General features: G+C 28.8%; 1 protein-coding gene across 1 annotated transcript in view; it reads right to left on the bottom strand.

Moving 5' to 3' along the window:
* LOC136983877 (inactive tyrosine-protein kinase transmembrane receptor ROR1-like) overlaps positions 1–20,943 on the bottom strand; it is a 37,073-nt gene extending 16,130 nt beyond the window's left edge. The window contains exon 1 of the mRNA XM_067280746.1: positions 20,485–20,943. Within this exon, the coding sequence (XP_067136847.1) occupies positions 20,485–20,626 (142 nt within the window). The 5' untranslated portion in view covers positions 20,627–20,943. The remainder of the gene's footprint in view (positions 1–20,484) is intronic.
* Between the last annotated feature and the right edge of the window lie 2,478 nt (positions 20,944–23,421).

The raw sequence follows: 23,421 nt of genomic DNA, 5'->3' as shown, positions 1-23,421 counted from the left end.
AATCGCTTAATAGTTTCGATAGACTGAAGTACAACACTGAAGAATTCATAAAAGTTTATAAATAATTATTGTTGCGGTAGGTAAGTTATCTATTGATCTATGGAAGGTAAAACCGATCTCCATCACTCTGCAAGATATATTGCACGAAGACTTATCGAACCACTGATGGAAATTCTAGAACGAAACTCATTTGTTTCTGTAGATCATCTGGTCGCTCGACTTATAGATATCACACAACCCAATATTCTTCATCACTTTTTCTTATTAATAGCAAAAATAAAATAAAATGACCATGTTAAACCTTCAATATAAAACGTTAAAATTAACTACCCCACTTGTATTTCTTTAATTATTCTTTAATTATTATTATTATTTCTTTTCTTTAATTATTACTATTATTGTGCGTGTACCTTCGTGTATTAAAGCTATGTCAGTGCTCAATTATGCATAAAACTCGATATTTTCCATGGTTTTTTTCTGTTAATAATTTAGAAAATAAAAAAATACGTTACATTTTTAATATAAAACGTTAAAAATAATTATAACATTAATTTACATGCTCCATAATTATAGAGAATGTAGTCTGTGTCAATGCACAGTTATGTATACGACTCGATATTCCTTATCGATTTTTCTTATTAGTAACACAAAAAAAAATTGAGAGAATACATTAAATTTTAATTATAAATTATTAAAGATAATTGTAGCACTTGTATATCCTTTAATTATTACGATTTTGTGCATATACTTAACGCTATGTCAATGCATAATGATGCATACAACTCGATATTTCGCATCGATTTTACTTACTATTAATATAAAAAGAATTATAAAAAATAAGCTAAATTTTTAATATAAAATATTAAAAAGAATCATAGCAGTAATTTAAAGTCTTTAATTACTATAATTACTGTGCATGTAGTCTTCGTATATTAACTCTGTGTCAATGCACAATTACGTATTGCCATAGCGTTAACATATCACAGCTTGAACCTATAGTCGTGCGCTATAGTTTATCGATATTTCTGACTTTCTTGAATTTTTAATACCGTTAAGAATTGAAGCGAATGTTTCTTTTAAATGCACTCATGTTTCTTGTACAACTTTTCTTTTACTTTATTAAACATTGTAGAGAGAGGAAGAAAATAGAAAATGCATTCTTTTACTGTTGTACTTATAAAAATAACATTAAAGAGAATCTTCATAACTTTTATTAAAGAAGAGAAAATAGGTAAAAGCGAAAAGTGACAACCACATTAAATTTCTTTATTTCTTTCTATTACTTTCTAGCCCCATTTTTTTCTTCTTTTCGTCATGTTCTTTGCCATCTGGTTTTCCTTTCCCTTTCCTCTGATTCTTTCTTCGCTCCACTATTAATCTTTTTGCCTTTTTTTTCTTTATTATTCTTTATTTCTACACTTTCCGAAATGAGTTACCCATCTTAAATTATCAAAGGAACCTTAACTGGTGTCAAATTTAATAAATACTCCGCACATAATCTTCTCATTCTCTTCTCTTGTACATAACGTAAAAATATATTATTATTATTATTATTATTTACAGGAAACTTCTGTAAATATTTTAACGCTTTTCAAGGAGTAAAAATCGAATATAATATCAAAAGATCTTGGATTTTAAATATTTTTTTTCTTGATTTAATACACAGCTTGATAAATAAAAATACACAGGAAAGCGAATAATCTTCTTTTTTTCTTCTTGTATATAACATAAATATATAAATTTTTATTAAAATAAGATTTTAAAATGTTGAATTTTAATCCCTACTTCATAATTGAAGATAGAAGAATCTACAATCCTCATCTGCATATAACATTTCTATTTATAATAAATTTCTACAATAATTTTAATCCATTCCTCGAGTAAAAATAGAAAATTTTACTAAGCAGTCGTTTAAAAAAAAACTTGAATTTTAAATATTTATTAAACTGCTTAATAAATAAAGATACAGGAAAAAAATGAATAAGCGTATCTCTTTCTTGTATACAGAACTAGTCCTATAATGATTTTAATTCATTTCTTAAGGGTAAAAATGGAAAAGTCTATTGAAATAAGGTTAAAAAAATAGTTAAAATTTTGAATACTTTTTTCTTTATTTAATAAACCGCTTAAATGAAGATATTGTATGAAATCACGTCTAAGAGTGCATCAACCGTGCCATTAGCCTTTAGCAATCACTGCTGGCAATTAATAAGACTGCTTTCTCCTCGTCTAACTGTTAATAAGAGGAAGCGACGTACAGGACAGCATTTAATTGCTGACAATATTCAGTAATGCTACCGAAAATAAGGTTACAACGGTGCACCATCTATCACATCATCTCTACCTTTAGGGAATGAATGTACGGGCTAGCCATTTATCTTTCAGCGCGTACTCTTTGCTTTTAACCTGGCCAAGTGCTTCAAGTGGTCTAATCTCTTCGTAGGAATTTGCTCTCAAGACATGAATAATGGTATTGACTTCGATTGTGCGCCACGAAGACATTAATGGACTTCTATCTAATCCCATGAAAATGATATTTAAACAATAGGAAGTTGCTCTTTATAATTAATGGCACTCGTAAGAAAAAAATGTAAAAACCGCACTCTACCAATGATTTCTTGAGAGAAAGAGACTTGTGGTTAACTTTTATTTAGAATTTTAAATCTTCTAATAATTATGCAGTACTGCAACTTATTAATTCTTTTTATTGGACTTTTCTTGAAGGCAGTCGAAAATTTTGATTTAGAACGTTGAATTTTTTTTCCTTCGTGATTTTTAAATAGATTTTTATAAAACTAATCGATGTTATCATTAAAATAATGTAAAATCGTTGAAAAATTATTATTATTTTTTTGTGTTTTGCTGTTATAAAATGCCAATAGATGCTAGTGATTTAATAGTGTTTGTATATTAAATAATTGTTATAAGTACAAAAATATTGTTTTAAATTTGATATTATTACAAAAATATAATTATTTTAATGTTAAAATTATATAAAAAGATCGTTTAAAATGTCACTAAACTTCTTAATAGACAACATCGTTTCCAATTAAGTAATTGCTCCAGATGTACAGTACAGTGCAAATATTCTTATAAACTCGAATATTATCACAAAAATAATATTAAATTATAAAAATTAAGCTATTTTGAATGTTAAAAATGTATAAAATAATTGCTTGAATTATAAATCAGCAAATAAAAACTCATTTATAATTTGTAATGTGTTATTTAACACTGTTTAAGCAATTATTCTAAATATTAAAAACATTTATTTTAATCAAATTTAATTTGTAATTCCAACATTCAACGGTGGGAAAAAAGCACGCCAAATCGCCTTAGATATCGATTCATCCAGTGTTGCATCTCTCGATAATTAATAACAACAATATTATCATAGTCGTGATAATGATCTGTAGTTAGTGAACATGTAATGCGTCCAGATGGGAGCCTTTCGTCCTTTGTGTCCACAATTAATTAATAGTTTGAACATGTCTAATCTGAACCGTAGAACGAGATTCGATTTTGTCAAAATGCCTTCAGAGAAAACGATTTTGATCAAAGTAAATCTTTCTATTAAACTCTCAAGCACGTTTTATTTCCCTAGAAAAACTCTTTAAAATATAAAAAACAGGCACTTTTATGAGTTGAATGACTACATTTAATGTTGGCTCTTTATATATTTTATTTTATTAATTAAAGCGAAAACGAAAATGACGTCAAACAGAAACGAGTAGCGTTGAATTTTTTATAAACAACAACATTTTATTTTCTTAATTTATTATTTTTAAAATAAAATTCTGATAATAAAATTAAATAAAATATATAAAAATCTTATTGCCTTATATTTAATAACTGAATTTTGGCCCATCCTGTATTTAATTACTGTAAAATCTAAATTTCTTTATTTATAAATACTTGGAAACATGATTAAAAACGTACTTATTAAATTTTGTAAAAGGAAAACACGCTATTCTAAGCACATTATACGATTCACATTCGCGAGTGTACCTGGAATAAAGGTAATAAATCTCGATTAACTAACTTTTGGGTTCTTCTATATGTATAAACACGCTAGCATAGGCACAGAAATCAATTAATCGTATGCATCTATCTAAAACTGCGAATAATATATATATATATTATACTCTCGTATATATCAATTTATGAAAATACCTTAGAAATTTATACACTGTTCGATAGACTCTACATACCACAAAACACTACCAATTAAAGGTAATAAAATTTATAAAGTTTAAGCATTTATCAAGGTTTAATTTAAAAGAATTTTACAAATTCTAAATCGATAAAACGTTGACTATAAGTATCAATTAGAAGAGAGCAATAATCTCTCTCACGAGAATAATTTACCTTTTTAAAAAGAAAAATAAAACATCAAACTTAGTCTCACGAAAACCATTTAATTCCTGACGAACCTTTCGTGAAGTCATTACCACAAGTTCGTGATATTCGAACTGGTTAATATTTAAAGATATTACCATTTCTGTAATCGTACGGAGTCATTAGTTTTCTAACGTTTAATTAGTGAACAGATTTGCAATAAGGAATAGCGAATGTTGTCGTGACAAACTTCCTCTCGGCTTGGCTAATTTTCATTTGAATTTTATATAAGTTTTAAATTAATGACTTAAATGCTCGGTTTCTAATATATATATATACATATAAGAAAAAAAAATATTAATTAATAATTATATAATGAAATATTTTCGAAGCGAATGAACAATTTTTTAATCTTTATCAGCGCTAGAATCGTCATATAAAATTTTATTCGCTCGTAAATTATAAGCTATTTATTAATTATAATTCCGAGAATGATTAACGTTACGCCAGCGTTACATATTTGTGTATATATATATATACAAATGATAAACGTAGTTTAATAATGGATATATTACATGTAGCAACATAAATTATGGCAGTTGCTATGACCGAAACTTCCGATTTAACGTATTTATGGTAAACACGGATCTATAAAGACCTCTTATGGTTTTTTATAGAAAGAAACTTGTTTTTTTTAATGATTTATAAGTCTAGTTTACGAGTTCTGTATATTTATTTTTGGAATATTATAACTTTTTCGGGGGGAAACTTCGTAGAGAGCGCGTGTGTTTGCGTGTTCTGCTGGAGCGAAAAGTATAACCTAAGTTTTCGAAGAATAAATAGAAACTAATTGCTAAACTGTTCCCGACAAAATGGAGTTGTTTATGAGTTGTTTTTCTATAATTGTCTCTTAACTCCCTAAAAATAACAGAGACCAAGTTATTCCCAAGAGTGTTAGACGATGTGCGTGTTTCTGACAGAATTCTTATCTCGACCCCATTATATTATTTCGACATACTTTCCCTCGAGGACACGGTGGAAAAGGAAAAAGTAGGGAAAAAGAAACGTACAAGTCAGATTTATGATCCACTCTGTGGGCTTCTATCTAACTCTGTGTCATTTTCTACAGACAAATTTCGACTAAGTCATAAATTTGTTACCGACATTTGAAAGTCAAGTTTTACAAAAGAAAGGAGAATGAAAGAAAAAAAGAAAGATGTCATGTCATATTTTGTTGTAACTAAAGCTTTTCTATTGAAAACTTACGTGAAATGGTAATCCTGTTAAGATGGAAGACGTTCTTTCACGTGATCCATCTCCATATGATTGGAACTTCCGAGTATATAAAGGATACAAAGAAGGTTCTTTTTCACAAAGATCAATTCAAGTATTTAAAAAAGAAAAAAAATTATTATATCTGCGTGAGTGAGTAGAAGTCAATTATTAATCTCTGAGCCTCACCACACCATCCATCAAAGAGATAGAGTATTAAAGCAGATTTTTTAAACAATAAACGGGGTATATCGTACAAGCCAAGTGGAAAATTCGATAAAGCAAGCGTAATGTTAAATTCGCACGCCAGATGGCAGGATCGTTTTAAAGTTGGCTAATCAATTTTTCCCATTTTAAACTATAGGATTTCTAAAATTCTTCGTAAAATTCTTAAAATACAAGGAAAAAATTCTTAATTTCGTTCAATTTATTTTCAAATAAACTAAATAAATAAATAAATACGATTGAGTATCGAGCATCTGCTCGTGAAAATGTATTCATATCACTAGTTGAATTTTATATCACGCTATTTATGATAAAATAAATTCGTGGAAAAATCCATATATTTGACTCGATATAAGCTAAGTTTACGTGCTGAAGTGTCATTTTGTTATTCTTTCGTACGATACTGGTGCTATAAAATTTTATGTCTTCTTCAATGTCTGCTATTTCTATAAAAATCCAATATCTGTTGGAAAATGTCGAAAGTGAAACTTCTAAACTTAATTACGGAATAAAAATAGCTTCATTTAAGTAAATCTTGTTACAGGTGGCTTTACTTATGCAAAATTTAATTGTAAAAATCAATGTTTGCAAATTATATGTGCGTTATGGGAAATCTGCGACTTTAATTAGGATAAGTACTTGTTTGCCTCCAATCTTTTCTGATTTTTGAATTATGAAACCAAACTTAAATTAATTTCTTTTTTACTGGGCTTTATTAACGGAGTACCAAACAAGTTACGCATGTTGTTGATAGGATATTTTTTTCATTTTAAATACAGTGTGGACCAAAAGTACTTTCTATTAATTAATACGCTTTTTAAAAAAAGGCACTGTTTTAAATGGGCTCCTCCGTGTTTAATAAACAATTTACAGCGTTATATCGCGTTTTTTGGGATTAATCGATTTATGGGCTACGCTGTATGACTTTGAGGGCGGCGGTTATTCAGCGGTTTGATTGTATAGACTACATACAGTATATATACAAGATTTATACAGCGCAGAATACATAACCTTGTATCAAATTATCATTAGGGCTCTATTATTATATCATATAAGGGATCCCTTATATCATATAAGGGATAATAAATCTAAAAGTACGAGTTCCTAAGTGACGTTTTGTTTAGCTTAAGTTTCAATACGTCGTTACTCAACTTATTGCAATGAGTTAAAAATCAATTTTTTTTCTTATAAAGTCTAAAAAATATATTTGCTACTTCTATATGGCACTTTGCGCTTTGATATAATACAATACAATAATATAATATCTGAAAATATTATTCTAAATCAAGAGAGAACTATTTGTTTGGTCATTGGGTTTTATTCAGTAATAAAAATTTATTCTTGCTTAATAAAAAGTTTTTATAAATATGCTGAAAGTTTTACTTTCTTTGGATTATTATAGAAACATTACTTTTATTACTTTTTATATTTTACAAATTTTGACTCTAGTCCAGATAGAGGGGAGACAGCAGGACCATTTGGCTCGTACTGCAGACACGGAGGGGCCCCAAATTTAGTCTTTTATATAAATATGACAAAAAGTGACATTTCTTTTGATAAGTGGTGAAATATTCGTTTTTATTTATTTTATTGATTTTGTTCGTATATTTTTATGGCTTTGGAAGAGCAAGACTGCACGTGGTGACTGGTATAGGCACCATTTCACCTCTTAGGTCTGTTGATACCACCTCTCTTGTTGATACCATTGTGAGACATTCTGTCTCTAATATTGTTTATAACTGTACGAAATACGTATATATGTAATATTATTTTATAAAAGTCTTCTAATATCTATAAAACTTTATCGCAGTCTATGGATTTTCACTTTATATATATTATATTAATGTTTATAATTAGCCTATTTATATATATAAAAGCTTAATTGTTGCTACTTAAAAGGAAGGTATTTTCCCAAATTTTAATAATATATTAAAAAAATAAATTATATTTTTAAATCTTTAAGGAATAAAGCTAATGTTAAATAAAGTTTTTTTTTTAATTTTAAATTACAATAAGTAAAGCCATAAAGAGAAGAGATGATTTCCCAAAAACACTCTTTAATATTTTTTATTTTTTAATATAAATTTTCGAAGATAAATACCTCCTAAACACCCGAATTATTTAAGTATTATAACACCTTTTTTTTTATTCTGCACGAGGAATAGCCCAAACTAAACTACTTTCAATTTCAAATCCTTAAGAAAATACCACAGAATCACCCGGCAAAGCGTCACGCTTAATGCACTGTAGCCAATTCTTGCAAAGAATCTTCGAAAGAAAAAGAAAAAAGGGCATTATAATTACTATTACGGTTTTTTTAATTTTATTTTTTTCACTCGTAAAGCAGTAAGCCAACCGAAAGTAAAATAACTCCGCATGAAACTACTTTAGCGGATCAAATCTTTTGCAACCCCGAGTAAGATAAAGCAATTTAGATTGATCCTCCTATTAAAATATCTTTACTGATAAAGTAGGGAATTTAAGAAAACAGAACACAATCTCCACAACCAAACTAAACCCTTTTTTTCCCCTGAATTTTCTCACATACAAACTCAATGATTAGTTGGTAATCTTTCAGTTGCGTGTCGTTGATCTGAAGCGATACTCAATCTTTTTCTTTTACTTCTTCTTCTTCTTCTATCAGATATATATAGACTAGATGATAGGATTTCTTGTTTCTAGTAGAAAAATTAAGTAACTATAACTATATTTTCTAATTAAAAACTTATATTATTGTATGCTAAATCCTGCATAATTCTAAGTATTTAGCTAGTTATGCCATTAATCTGGGTTATCGGATCTTTCAGCTGGTTGGGGCGAGTGTTGGATGTCTGTATAGAATATAAGCAGTACGTCAGCCATAAATCACTATTCCTTCTTTTTTTTTATTCTTAGAACGATATATTTAGAGAAGTGCTCATGTTTCAACCACTGACTCAGTGAATTATGAATCTGTTATTGTATACAGTTGGATATGTAGGAGATATGCAGTTTGAATAATAACGCCATCCGGTAGAAAATTATCAGTCCCCATCTATAATTTCACAAAATGAACTGCATCGAGACGATTTGACGATGATTATCTATTATTTGATTAATTATAATTGCGTATTCTTTCAAAATTTCTAACTAGAAGAGCATTTATTTACTCTCCTAAGTCACCTAAGTATAAAGATATTTGCGTGATCTGTGATAAAGTAGCGATACAATAAGATAAAATTTCAATGAGATTTGAAGGTAAATATATATTTTTCTAGAAGAAAAATAAATAAAAATAATTCTAATTATTTTCACATGATGTTTGCAGAGTGCTTAAGTACAGTTTGTTTGTTTGTTGTTACACTTCCGGAGTAAGTGATGCGAGTAAAGAAGAAAATAGTGTGAATAAGAAGCTGATATAAATTCAAAGCTGAAGAAAAATGTATGCATTATTTATGTGGATTTATTAAGCAATTATCTCAAAAATGTTAAGCGCTTGTTTGTTAAATACCGAGTTTAAAGAGATGTCTTGCTTAAGTAGAGATTTGCAAAGGGGAAATCATTATTTTTAATGATTTTCCTCATTATATTCTTCAAACCGAGAAGATGTAACATATTCGTGATATTTAGATAATAATTTTACTAGAATAAAATTATTCAAATGCATCAAAATCTTATTAAACTTTTATTTAAAAAAAGGAGGAAGCGTTTTATTCGATTGAAAGAATTTTATCATTAGGTAAAAGTTTACGTTGAGAATGGATGTGTTCTGGTTTTTGTCAAAGTTATGTTCTTTGTAGATAAGCAGTTGAATTTCTATGGAAGTTTCGAATTTCTCTTGTACCAAGAATCATCTTGGCTCTTGTAGATATCCACAGAATAAAGAAATTGATACAATAAAAGGCAGAACAATCTACAGGACAGCGATCTAAATTAATCATTTATTTAATAATGCATTCTTCCTTTAAATTATTTATTATATATTAAACGTAAGACATTAATCAAACAGCACATAAAATGTCTTCTTAGTTTGTTGTTTATATGAGAAACGGTTCAGAGGTTAACATGTTTTGTCGCTTTTTATACGATGTTTATCCTTTTTTCTTACAGAATTTCCTCAATAAATTTTCAGATAAGTTACTTTTCGAGGATGTTCAACGTCCGTAAGGACTTTAATATAATAAATAAATCGCTTATTGGTCACGGCTATTAATTTTTCTTCGGTTCAGAAAAGAGGAGGACAGTTCGTTTTTATTCTTTAATCATTTCCGGACATTCCTGAATCTATTGAATCGATTGACTATACGATTTCCTTTCTCGACCCGAAGCAACAATTGTCTGATCTAGATTGAATAGTAATTATCGAATTGATAACCGGATTTCGGGCATTAATTCTATCTGGTCTAAATAGGTGTAAAACAAGACCCCCCTCTACTACGTTTCCTGGCTATAATGATCAGGATTAAGGCTGACGATTGTTAGATCAAGATTCCTGAGCTTTAGGATTATGTTCAGTCGAATGACATCCTAGAACCTCCATACATCGACGTACAACCTTTCGTAAATCGACATTATCCATTATTCCACCTCTTAACAAGCCAACAATTAATAATTTAATAAAAGATCACCCTTATTTTAACTTTATACTCGCTAGAAAAGAAGTAAAATTGTTAATAAATTTTGCTAAATTTAACGCATGCAGTATTTTATATAAAATTAAACAGTTTAACGCGAAAAATAAATAAAGATTGAAGTTTAAAAGTAACACAATTAAAAAATACTCAGCCATCAGCTAGTGAAGTAGTGTCCAACCCTCCATCAACAAATGTTGGTTTTACATCTCCCACCCCATCAGTAGAAAGGACTCGACACTCCCCGCTGAGGGTTGTAGTAGTAGGAATTCTCAGCCCACCCATCTCCCATTCCAAATCCGACACTCTAAGACGATCTTGTAAATTAATTGTGCTAGAAGCGAGGAAGAGCCAGTACGAAAATTGTAATACCATTATCTAATTCAGCAGGACATATGTCGAAGTGGAGTGGAGCAAGCAACACATCTGCACTCTTCCCACGTCTTTTCTTTAACTGGTTTTGGCATCTATAAGATTCTTTGCAGTTTGTTTATTCGTTGCTCTTTTAAAAAATATTTACCTGGAACATGGGAAGTAGAAGATGCTCACTCTCTCTCCTCCCTCCTTTCTCTCCTCTTTTTTTCCCCCTTTATTTATTATTATTTTTTTAAAGGCAATTTCATTTACTTGTCGTGCTATTAAGTTAAGGAATATGTTGAATATTGCTTTAAATAAATTTTACAGTTATATTATTTTTTATTATTATAAATTATAAAGTAGAAAAGAAACTGTCACTGTCAAAACTTTGAGACACAAATCTAGTCATTAGTAGAAAGTTGAATAATTGATAATCGTCAGTGCTTACAGTTGAAGTCAGTGTAATTTTGCGGCACGAAAGAGAAGTAATACTACTCTTTTTAATGTTAAAAAAGTATATTTTTGTGTGGTTTTTTTAATGGTCTTCCTACCGAATCCATGGGGGTGTTTCCTTCTACTTTTAAACCATTGTGAAATGACAGGTGAAGTTCATTACTGTCTATATGGATTGAGCAATTGATGGCTATTTTTACTTTACCAAACAAGAAATACAAGTAAACATTCTTAAAAATCTATCTTAAAGTAGATAGATTTTTTTTTCCTTTCTCTTTATAGGAAGAGGGAAAAAAAGTAGTTAAATTTACGTTTGATAATTAATTTTTCCCATAAAATCTTATTTGCTAAAAATGAATTTTTCCAAGTAAAAATTCAATTTAAAAAAGTGCAAACTTTAGGGAAAAAAATAGCAAAAGTAGTTAAATTTATGAGGCATACATCGTGTTTTTTCTATTAAAATAAAAGCATAAATGTCTCGTATTTTAATTTTATAAGATGAAAAGGAACACGTAAAGTAGCCAAATGGCTTCTTACTATGGATTTGTATATATTATCCTTTTCAATAAACATATACATATATTTTTTGTGTCAAAGTAATTTAAAAAAACAAGATTCGTGACTTCTTTAGCTTTTATGATGATAAGAGGAAACACTTATTTTTCCGCTTTTTTTTTGTATAAAAAAATTCGATATTTACTTTAAAAAATCTTCTTAAAAACATTAAAAACAATGCATTTGAATGATTGAAACATTGATAAGAATTTATACATGAATAATGCAGGATAAATTTATATTTAAAGATTGTTTCGAAGGTTGTAAGCTGAAGTCAAGAAAGGAGAAATGATTACATTTAAGTTTGTATGAAGATAATGGAAAATCAATGGTATAAATTTATATTATTATCATTTTTTTTACTAATATTTTCGATGTAATTAGTGAGAATTTCGCTTCTATTTAAAGAATTTATATTAAAATACAACATAAAAAATGAATTAATAATATAAATTTAAGATATGAGTTTGTATTAGGGGTGCATTTATCTCAGTGTATCAGTGGTAGAAATTTATATTCTCAACAATTTTGTACTAATATTTTTAAATTAATAAGCGCAAATTTCTCTTTTATTTAAATAATAACGTAAAACATCGAATTAATAACGTGTACAGCGTATGAAGCTTGATCATTTAGCGCTTGAAGACGAAGAAATTCGACTTATTTAATCGATTCATACGATAAAATATAATGGAATATTCGCTTATCTTTACACGAAAAATAACGAATTCGTTTCATAATTTTCATTAAAACCTAAAATGGTTTCTTTCCATCTGTGATGCTGGCATTGACAGAAAGCTAATACGATTTCACGCTTGTCTAATCTTTGGTTGTTAACTTCAAGTTGAATTTCACGCTGTTCAACTTTCATACTCATCAGAAATTTCACACCTTAAGCAATCAACATCGTTAAAACTAAACGCTCCGGCGGAAGATAATCTTTAAATTATTAAATTATCATAAACACACAAGGCAAACCGTAAAAATCTGCGAAACGATTTAATATCTTCAACTGTTCTACACACGATCCGGAAGCGGAACACGCGGATAAAACATGGGAAAATAAATAAATCACAGCTTTAAAAAAATTAAAAATAAATGAGCTGTTAATTTAAAAACAATTAAGTAAAATTCTATCAGCGGAATTTAATTTATTTACAGGATAAAACAGCTTTGGAATGATTAAGAGTTGAGTGGAGTGAAATTGCACAATGTGTATATATAGAAGCAAAGAAGTTCAGTGCATTAAAATTACTAGGATTTTTAATTAGGTAGCAGCATACAATGTAATATCTTTAAAAAATTCATTATTAAATTAATTATAACAGGAGAAAGAGGGTTAGAAAGATCGAGAGAACGTTCGGCTATTGTTGCATCTTATCAAAGAATCATGTTAACAGTTGAGAGTTTTTGTTTAAAAAATAAATAAAAACTACCGAAAATTTAAACGTTTTTGGATAATTTATAAATTAAATTATACTTCGGCATCTCTAAAAATCAATTTTTTTTCTAATTAAATTATTATTATCGAATGAGATTTTTGTATATCTTTCTAACAATAGCTTACTCAGAGGAATTAAGTTTCTCCCTTCTCTTCTTTAACCGATATCATTAAAGTGTTGACTTATTGGGTATATTCTTTGATTGATTGGCTTGCAATACAAACATTTCCTCTCATCAGGAAAGACGATTTATTATCAGCAACGTGATGGTCATTTTCGTTTTGTTGACAGAGATATATAATATCACATCTACGCTCTCCATCTTGTCTTTTGTGTAAGTTGACTACAAATTATTGCGTTGAGCTGCAAATTTTCTTCACAAAAAAACCTATTTTTTTGAATTTTTTCTTCAAATTTCTGAAGTTTCTTACATTATTTATGTTTTATGCCTAATTATTATTATTTTAAACTGCATAAATGCGTGGTGAAGAAGATTAAATGTGGCTTATTTCTCTGTAGTGTTGCTTGTATATTTTGGCTTTTAAACGTTAAGTAATTGATTAAAATGAGCGTATGTTTAATTATTTTTAAAATATTTATTAATGTAAACGTAATTTGTATGCTGCTTTAGTATTAATCTTAATTTTTACATCGAAAATAATATTATTTGAAGCTCTGGTCTATAGCAAAACACGAAAATATGCTAGTATACGTGTATAAAAAAACTGAATAAATGCTATTTTTTGTACTTTTTAAAGCTGTTTTGTTTCTTAATTAGCGAATTAAAATTAAGATTTTTTATTATTTTGTATTTAATTATTACTCTAAGCAGTATAAATATATAGTAAGAAGATCAAACATAGCTCGCTTGTTTACAATTTAGTTCATACATTTTGGTATTTAGACCTTAAATAACAATTAAAATGCTTGAATAATGAATTCGTTTTAAAGTATTTCTTACCGTAAACGTAATTTGTACGCTGCTTTAATATTAAATCTTAGTTTTCTCAGCAAAACAGCTCTAATTAGTGAAAAAAAAGCCGAGAAAATAATCTTGTATACACGTATAAGAATAACTCGGATATGTTATTTATAGGTAATTATAATACTTTATTGTAAATTACGATTAATTTATGAACGTTTAAATAATTTGTATCAAGTTTACAAGGCGTCTATCGATTAAATTTAATGCTTAATCATTAACTGTAAACAATTAATAGTAATGCTAATTGTTATATCAAATATATACGCTTACAGAAAGCGATTTATTTAACAGTTATTGCTGTTTTCTTAATATTAAGTGACAGTAATTCTATCTGTATGTAAGTTGATATAGCACGATTTGTCCGTCTCTTACATCTTTATCGATCCACAGTGCTGCTATAGTAATATGAATAGTTTAAATAGCACGTGCAGTTTATCAGCCCTACCTCTATCGATATTATCTAGACAATATAAAATCGAGAAAATTTAAAGAGTTAATAATCTAGAAACTATTTTATTACATAAGATTAAACTGGTTCCCTTGGTAGATTATGTTAGTGGATGCTATCTTCGTAACAAACCTTTATAACTGACTTGGGAACTAAGTATGGAAGTGTCAGACAAAACAGTCTTTATAAAAGGACAGATGTGACACATGGGGGTGATAGGTGTGGAATGAAATTGTTCGAAATTAGCCACCTGTAGAAACATTAAAGTGACTTATACCTAACTTAATAGAATGTATACGCTTTAAAACTATATAAAACTGTATTTCCCACCAAATAAAATGGTTAAATCTAGTAAAGATATAAGCCTATATATAGGCTATATTTTTCGTTTACTATTTATTTTGTTTTAGATAGAAAACTTAAGAGAAGTTACTTTACTAAGTTAGATTTACACGCGTTGAAATGGGGTGCACTTCACCATTTGGTAGTAAAGATTAATTGATCTATACGTTACATCCTGTGCGAAATCTTTTGGCTTTTATAGACGTTCTGACTTAAAAATAAAATCTATTTTCGAATAATTTAATTTAGAAATGGTTCTTACAAGATTTTATTCTATTCATTTATTATTTAATATTGTTTTTCTTCTCTTCCAATTGCGTGAACATCGCCTTTAACGCTGAAATGGCAACGTTCAGTAGTAATTAATGCCGAATTTCGGTGTTCAGTCGAATACTTATTGAGTTTTTATGTAGTTTGGATAGAAACAATGGAGATAATTCGAGAAATTTTAGATAAATTATTAAGTTTATTTACTACCTGAACTGGAAAGAACGTGTTTTTCTAAGTTAGTAAGTAGCTTACGTGATTTGCTTCTTACTTATTTTTATAGCCAAGAGTTTTCTCAATAAATATATCATCTAAGGTAATTTTATTTAATAATTTCGCTCAAAGTTTTGCCAAATTAATTATTAAAAGTGCCTGAGAAACTATTTAACTTTCGTATCACGCTATTAAATATTTTAAATGTGGTGGATTTATCTTTAAATTTTAACTTATAAACAAGAAAGAAACTATTTAAATTTTTTTTCTAATTACTGTAATTGCTTTTCTTACATTTTATAAAAAATTTAATGCAGTTTTAATCGTAAATTTTACGATATAAAATGTAAAAATTGTGCAGTTTTAAGCGTTACAAACACTCGAATACTTCAAAAATGACAACTTTGTCTTTAAATTTTAACTTAAAAACCTGAAAGAAATTGTTTATATTATTTTTTATTAATTCTTAAAATTACTTTTCTTCAACTTTTTGTAAGATTTAGTGTATTTCTAGCTTTAAATTTTAAGATATAACTTAAAGAAAGTAACGTTATATGATTAATATAAGAATACCATCATTGAATATTCCAAATGTGGTGAATTCTCTTTAAATTTTAACTTATAAAATTTATGCGATTTCTATAATGTTTTTTTTTCAATTAATTTTTAAAATGATTTTTATTCAATTTTGTAAAAGAACTAATACACTTTTAACTGTATATTTTATGATATAAATTAAAATATCTAACACTGTAGGTGCGTAAGCATTATAAGACGACATTTATCTTTAAAAAAAAAGAAGTAAATCACTTAAATTTTTATTTCATTAATTACTAAAATGAATTTTCTTCAATTTTATGAACGATTTAATATCTTTTTAGCCGTAAATTTTAAAATATACGATAAAAAACCCAACGTTGTTTGTGCGTAATATAAGCGTTATAAACATACGATCATTATAAGAAGACATTAAAAGCGTTTTGTAAAGACATAATGACGTATGATGAGATAAAATCAAGAAGAGCAATTACTTATAAAATGGACCTTTGAAATGTTGCACCAAGAAGGCTGCAATTTCTTTCTTTTTATTTTTCAATGGGGGAAGGAAGTTTTGTTGTTCAGGTAAGGTTTGCGGTTCTTTACAGCTGTTTGCTAAGAAACAGCTGTGACACCAATTACTGAGCAATCATTATCTCTTTTCGGTCTTATTTTTGTATTTTTGTAAATGGGAAAACTGTTGAAAATTAAGGGACGAATGGTAAAATTCATTTTATGGTACAGTACAGTACCGGCGTAGAAAAGGATGCTTAAGATGCGTAAGGATCAACATGATGATGCTGGATGTTGTTAAACGTTTTAACACTTAAAATGGTAAATATAAATAACATTTTTATGTAAATTGTTAAAAGATGATGCTATTTAACTTTTATAAATAAAAAAATAAATAAATATATATATAAAGGAATTATTTTTCGTCGTTAAATATGAATTATTTAAACGTGAAATATGAATTATTTAAAAAGTCTTCCCCCTTCTTTCCTGTTTTAAAATTTTAAAATGTTTTTGTAAATTGTAAGTGGTAAAAATATTTCTTTTTTTAAGTTTTTTTTCTTGAAAGTATAAATAATTTTAACGTGTTAAAATCCTCCGTTTTACTTAAGATAGCTTAATTTATATATATTTAAATAAGGTTATCAAACTTAGTTTATGATACTTCAAACACGGGATTTTAGAAGGCACAGAAATGTATTAACATAATTAAATTACGGACTTATTTTCGTACGATTAATGTAGAAAAAAAGCAGAAAGAATAAAAAAATATAATCACAATTTCTAATTTAATTAATTAGAACTCTAAATTTACTGGAAAATAAATTTGAATAATGAGTTTTTAAGCATAAAAACAGCAGAAATTTATTAAAAATTAACTGTTTCCTTAAGAAAATTAATAATATTTCTTATTAAATATTCATCATTTGAATGCATTTCAGTGTATTCCTAATTATTCCTGCAATTTTCAAACCTTAACCGAGCAGAGATAAGAGTGTTTTGTCAACAGGGATGCTTAAAGTTATTCGCAATTCCAGCCAACGGAGACAGTGTTACAGTGACAAATGTGTGCTTAAGTCCAGATCTCTGTCACTCTTCTGGTTAGAATGTTCCCAAACACCCCCACGCACCCCCAGGGAACTGCACTGTGGATAGAAAAGGGGAGTACTCCATCATTCCCTGCTCTATTTGTCCAACTGTGACGTGGAGAACTCTAACCTCAATGTCTTTTTGTGGCTGTTTAAGGCTTGGACAGCGGGGTTCTCGACCTGACTTCAAAAACGCTTGATAAGGAAGACTTGTTTTGTTAACGTTAAATGGGGGAAACATTGTAAATACTTTCTCATAATACACCCTATTCATGGAATGAAAATATCGAGATAAATAACGTATGATCGGCATTTTACGCTTTTCAATAACTGGAGTGTTTGTGTAATAAATTCTATAAAAACTATACAATAGAATCTGATAACAATAGAGCCACATAGGCAACAAATCTAAGAATAAAAGACGTGCTACTAATTTATTTTCGTTCTATTTATACACATTAACACGTGAAAAAAAAAAAAAAAATATATATATATATATATATATATATATATATATATACACAATAAACTTTAATGAAGCAAGAATGGCTTGCGGTGAAGTCAACCTGAAGGGATTCAACATTTTCGTGCTTTCTCTTCTATATATGCAATTGAACAGACGTGGGAGATCTGGTTTCTATAGCAACGTGCCCTGTTGCATGCTCCCGATCAGTAGATAATATTTATTCCTTTCCCAGATACTAAAGGACTGCTATCTGTTGTCCCCATCCCCCGAATCTAAGCTAGACCTCCCCTTATCCAGATGTTTTTGTATTATTGTCAAGACGTAAGAAAGATCCCTGATCCGAGAACAATTTTCTCACCGTCTTCCCCATATTCAACCAATCTCCTTTCGAGAGTTTTTCAACCACTTGAAAACCATTTCCACCAGTAACAATTGAATGCAGAATTAAAAAAAAAAAAAAAATTAAGTTCGAGTTACAGAAAGTTTAGAATTATACTAATCTTTTACATAAAAAGGCGTCAAATTTTATAAAAATTTTGTAAATTTTTAACGTATTAAATGTTTCTTATACGATTTTTATATTATTTAATACTTACAAAGCAAATTTTTTTGTGTTTTTCGCGTGTTTTCAGCTAATTAATTCATCTTTTATATGCTCAATATTGGAAGGGACGTCTTTGTTTTAGAGGTTTCTTGTGTGTAAATGAGCGCATAAATTAGCATAATTTTACTAAAAGTATTTAAATAACATCTCAATTAATAATTTAAAACAGTCCTAAATTCAGTTGAACAATTAGATAATATCACATATGGTATCAAAACTTTCATTATCATTATAGTAATAATTCAGTCATGTTTAATGTAATTTATAGCCAACCGGTTGTAGTAAATTAGGCATTTTAAAGCAAATATTAAACTTAAGATTAAACGACTCTTTGCGTAAAATTTTGAACGATTAAGGAGCTGTTAATCCTGAAAATAAACGATATTAAAGAACATTAAATCAAGAGAATTCGGAATGATCGTCAAGATAATTTCTAGCATCCTCCGTTTTTCTTCTCATCTTTAAAGCCTCGTAAGGTCTCGAGAATTAGTTCCTCAAGACTTTAAAATGTCAAAAATAAGGTTTAATAACGATACCAAGACAAAAAAAAGGCATTAAAGAACAAGTTTCATAATCTGATCGTAATTTTAAACATTTTAAAAATATAATTTTGATAGTTCTGACAGGGAAGAAGGAGGGAAAAAGAAGAAAGAAATTACGAGTTTTCAGGGTTTCGTGAATTATTTAAATAAATATCGAAGAAAACAAATTTAACAATTTCGCAGGAGATAAATATTTATAAGGTCCTCAGCCCATATGACCGGTGGCAAGAATTTTTCAATCGTGAGGACTTGAGTTGCACCGCCTCACTCGGTCGATATCACCGTGCAGTTAATGGTACAAACATGGAAGTAACGGAAGAAGAAAAAATTATATATATATATAGGACTGTATATAAGCTAAGAGAAGTGTTTTCACACGCTACCCCAGCAGGAACACGAAGATTCGCAGAATTTATCGTATTCTTTTGAATCAATTGATCTAGCCAGACTTCTACAGGAATACCCATAAGAAGACAATCCATAAACTCTGCTTTATATTTGAAGAGAGTATAAATTTAATTTTTCTGTAATCTTTTCTTTCTTACTTTTTTTGAAGCAGATAGATATCGAACTTCGTTACAATTCAAAGGTTTCCTGACGAGCGATCAGACAGTATGGTGCTCCATTGCACCTCTACTTCTGTCTAGCTCTGTTAGCTGTGGAGAAATATTTTAAGATCTAAAAAAGATATATAAAAAGCTCTTAATTTTGTTTTGACATAAGGAAATGGCATTTTTGTAAGCGTCATTTCTTATTTATATAATACTGTCAATTCTAAACGTTCTTTAAGAGGTCGACAGCTTCTAAAACTTTCGTATTTTATATGGATGTCATAGTAAATTATCCCCGTTTGTAAGTTTATCTAGTCGATCCTGATTGAAAGGGCCATAATCTTGTCACATGATGTAAAAGCACGCTTAAAGTCCGTGATCACAGATGTTACATAGGCATTTAAAGTCTATTTCATTACGTGTTTAATCTGAAGTACCCACGTATTGCACACAGCGAATATTTTCTAATGCGCTTAATTATCGCTTAAACCGTTTGTAATATGTTATTTGCACCTCATTCCTCATCAGCGTACTGAGTTTCTATAATTGTTTATGAAAATGGTAACGGATAAAAGCAGCATTTCTGTGATACCACCTTACTAAATTTGCAAGAGGCACAATTTATGTTATCGAGTGATCTATATCGTGGATGGTAGGATAGAACGAGAACACTCACCTTCAATTTCTTCGTTCCTGTAACGCTCTAACGACGTAGCCAAAACAGACGTGCTGGCCCACATTAGCAGCAACACCATCCAAATTTTCTGTTTCATTGGTTTCAGTCCTGTTCTTATCCCGGTTAATCCTAGAGCTAGCATGTCGGACCCACCACGTGGCTCGAGGTAAGTATCGCCACTGGGAGGTCGTTAGTCTATAGACCGGGACACCTGCAGCGATGTGCAGCAGTCAATTGTCGATTCTCCAGCAGAAATCCATGTCGCTCATCCAGCAAGCCAGACACGTGTCTGTTCGAGTCCTTGCTTCACTCCACTCTGTCTCCCGGGATGAGCTCACTTCTAAGAGGGGAGGTTGCACTTTATTCCGTAGTCGCAGCTGTCATGTAAAAAAGATTCTGACCTTAGGTCATCGGTCATATGTCAGTGGTAGAATGTTAGGTTCGACGTTGGTACAGCTGCGACTTTTTCAGCCTTGTTTGCTTAGACAGGAAGTGGACAAATCGTGCTCTTCTAGTGACGTCTCTACCACTGTTTCTACCAATCAGGAGGAGGCTATTCGACCACGTGGATGGTGTATTTTGATAATTTCTGGTAAACAACAAACAATATAACCAAGTGTTTACAGGTGTATTGAAGTGTTTCGAAAAATTCCACGTATTTATTTCGATTTATTCTCCAATTTTAAACGTTAAAAAATGCATAAAAATCTAATATTATTAATTTAAAAAATATCTATTATAAAATATAATGCGAAAATTTGGATATTCAGTCTTTTAAATAAGCTTAATAATAGTCCATTTATAACACAATTATATACAGGATATAAATATACAATGTTATAGAGAAAATATCTGTTTAAATATAATTTACTAGTTTATATATGTATCTATGCAGATTTATACACTAAAAATATGCATCTATAAACTTAATTTTTATTAAATTAACCCATTTTACACGCTTACAAATCCAAAATTTAGTTAGATATTCACTAAAATTTTTCTGTTTTGTAGCAGCATTATGTCTAGAGGCAAAAATTTTGACTTGTTGACACCCTAAACTGTAACACAGAGGGCTCAATCTGTACCTTGTTCTGTTTATAACAGGTAAAATATAAATATATATACAGTATTAAATGGATAGTTTTTTGTATTTACATAAAACCTTATAAAATCTTTTTATTTGTATCTTCCACTTCAATGAGAGTTTCGCGTGATAAACAAAAAAAGAAAAAAAAAAGGGATTTTGTCAATAGAAATACTATAAAAAGGCATAAAATAAATTTATTATGTAAGACTGCTTTTTTATATATTATATTTTTTTCCTTTCTGTCTTATAATTTTATACATTTTTAGTGATTTATAAAGCCACTATTTTTCCAATTTATAACGAAAGAAAAAAGGTCGTATTTTCGATCGAAAAAATAAGAAAATTGCGGTAGAATATTTTAAGTTATAAATATATAAATATTCACTAAAATGTTGTTTACGTGGCAGTCGTCGAGTCACGTGACAGGCCCTTAAGAGGATAGTGTTTTAGTTATATAGAGAAACCTCAAAATGCTCTTTTAGTCACGTAACTGAATTCCTGTAAATAGTTTTCTTAGAAGACGGATTTAACAACGTAATAGTGACAAATATTGTTATTATTATTATTATTATTATTTTTGCCTCGCTAGTTATTAGAATAAATCCACTTCTAACGTTTTAGTTATTCAATAACAGGATCTAGCTGGAGCATCATTAGATCACATAATGTTCCAAGATCCATTTTTTGTTGATATCTGTCATCTTTGCCAACAAAACTGATTGAGTAACTACATTCTATTTTAGATGATAAATCTATTTTACTATCAATCATCGAGGTCGTGGAGTCAAAGTAATATGTTCTTAATATATTAAGAGATGAAGGATAGTTTCCTACTTTATTCTGATTGAGATATCTTCCAGTAATAGTGGTTTAACAGCTACTACAACGGTTAAAGTAATGGTTTTTAATAATGTTAAATATTATCCTTTAAAATTGATGTGTATAAGTAATTCAAATCATTATTATGGCTGAATTTTCTGTAATTTTTTTTTTTTCTATTACAGAAATAGCTTTGAACGGGATAAAATTCGACCGTTTTGTTATTAAAATCATATTTAAGAAGCCAAATTTTAACATTATATTAAAGTAAATATGCTAAATTATTATTTAAAATGAATTAATTAATTCAAATTTATTAATTTCCTTCATTAAAAGCATAATAAAACGTTTATTCATAGGATAGAAACGAGGTAGAAAAAAATCACGAAACGATCATTTTTAAAGTCAAATTATGCTTAAAATTAGATTTAAAAAATATTATTTTTATCAAAATTAATTGTTAAAAATATTTAAACGATTTTTTTTAAAAAATAATTAATTAATAAAATTAAAAGAAGAAAATCATTACCGACGAGAACACGCTCGTTATAAGTAACGAACGTAAACGTAAAAAAGAAAAGGTCATAAATAAGAATTAAATGAGAATTTACTTATTATAAAGTTGGATATTGACATTTAAGAATGAATTTAAGTGAAGATAGATTTCTACAACCAAGAACTAATCATGAAAATGTACAATTTGTAGTTTATAGCTTCCGTTCGCCGTTTCTAATTGCGTGAGTTTTGCTTAATGGCATTAAACAAATTTTGTTAATAATAAACATACTTTACTGGAAAACGTATTTCAACCGAATAGAAACTAATTTACTACCTTCTATAGCATGCGAGAAGTATCCGCTAACATTATTTTGTTACTAACTATTGCCTAATGATAGGAAATTAACTTTAATTGTTTTAATTGAGGCTTCCAGAGTTTATACTAAGATAGCATCTGTGCGGTTAGACAAGCTTCATTTTGATTTGTGAGAATGGTAACACAGCCTTGACAACTAAGCAGAATATTAATTTGT

This window comes from Centruroides vittatus, unplaced genomic scaffold, assembly GCF_030686945.1.
Source record: "Centruroides vittatus isolate TY-2023 unplaced genomic scaffold, ASM3068694v2 contig_890, whole genome shotgun sequence".
NCBI classification, from domain to species: domain Eukaryota; kingdom Metazoa; phylum Arthropoda; class Arachnida; order Scorpiones; family Buthidae; genus Centruroides; species Centruroides vittatus.
This window is presented reverse-complemented; position numbering and strand designations above follow the sequence as displayed.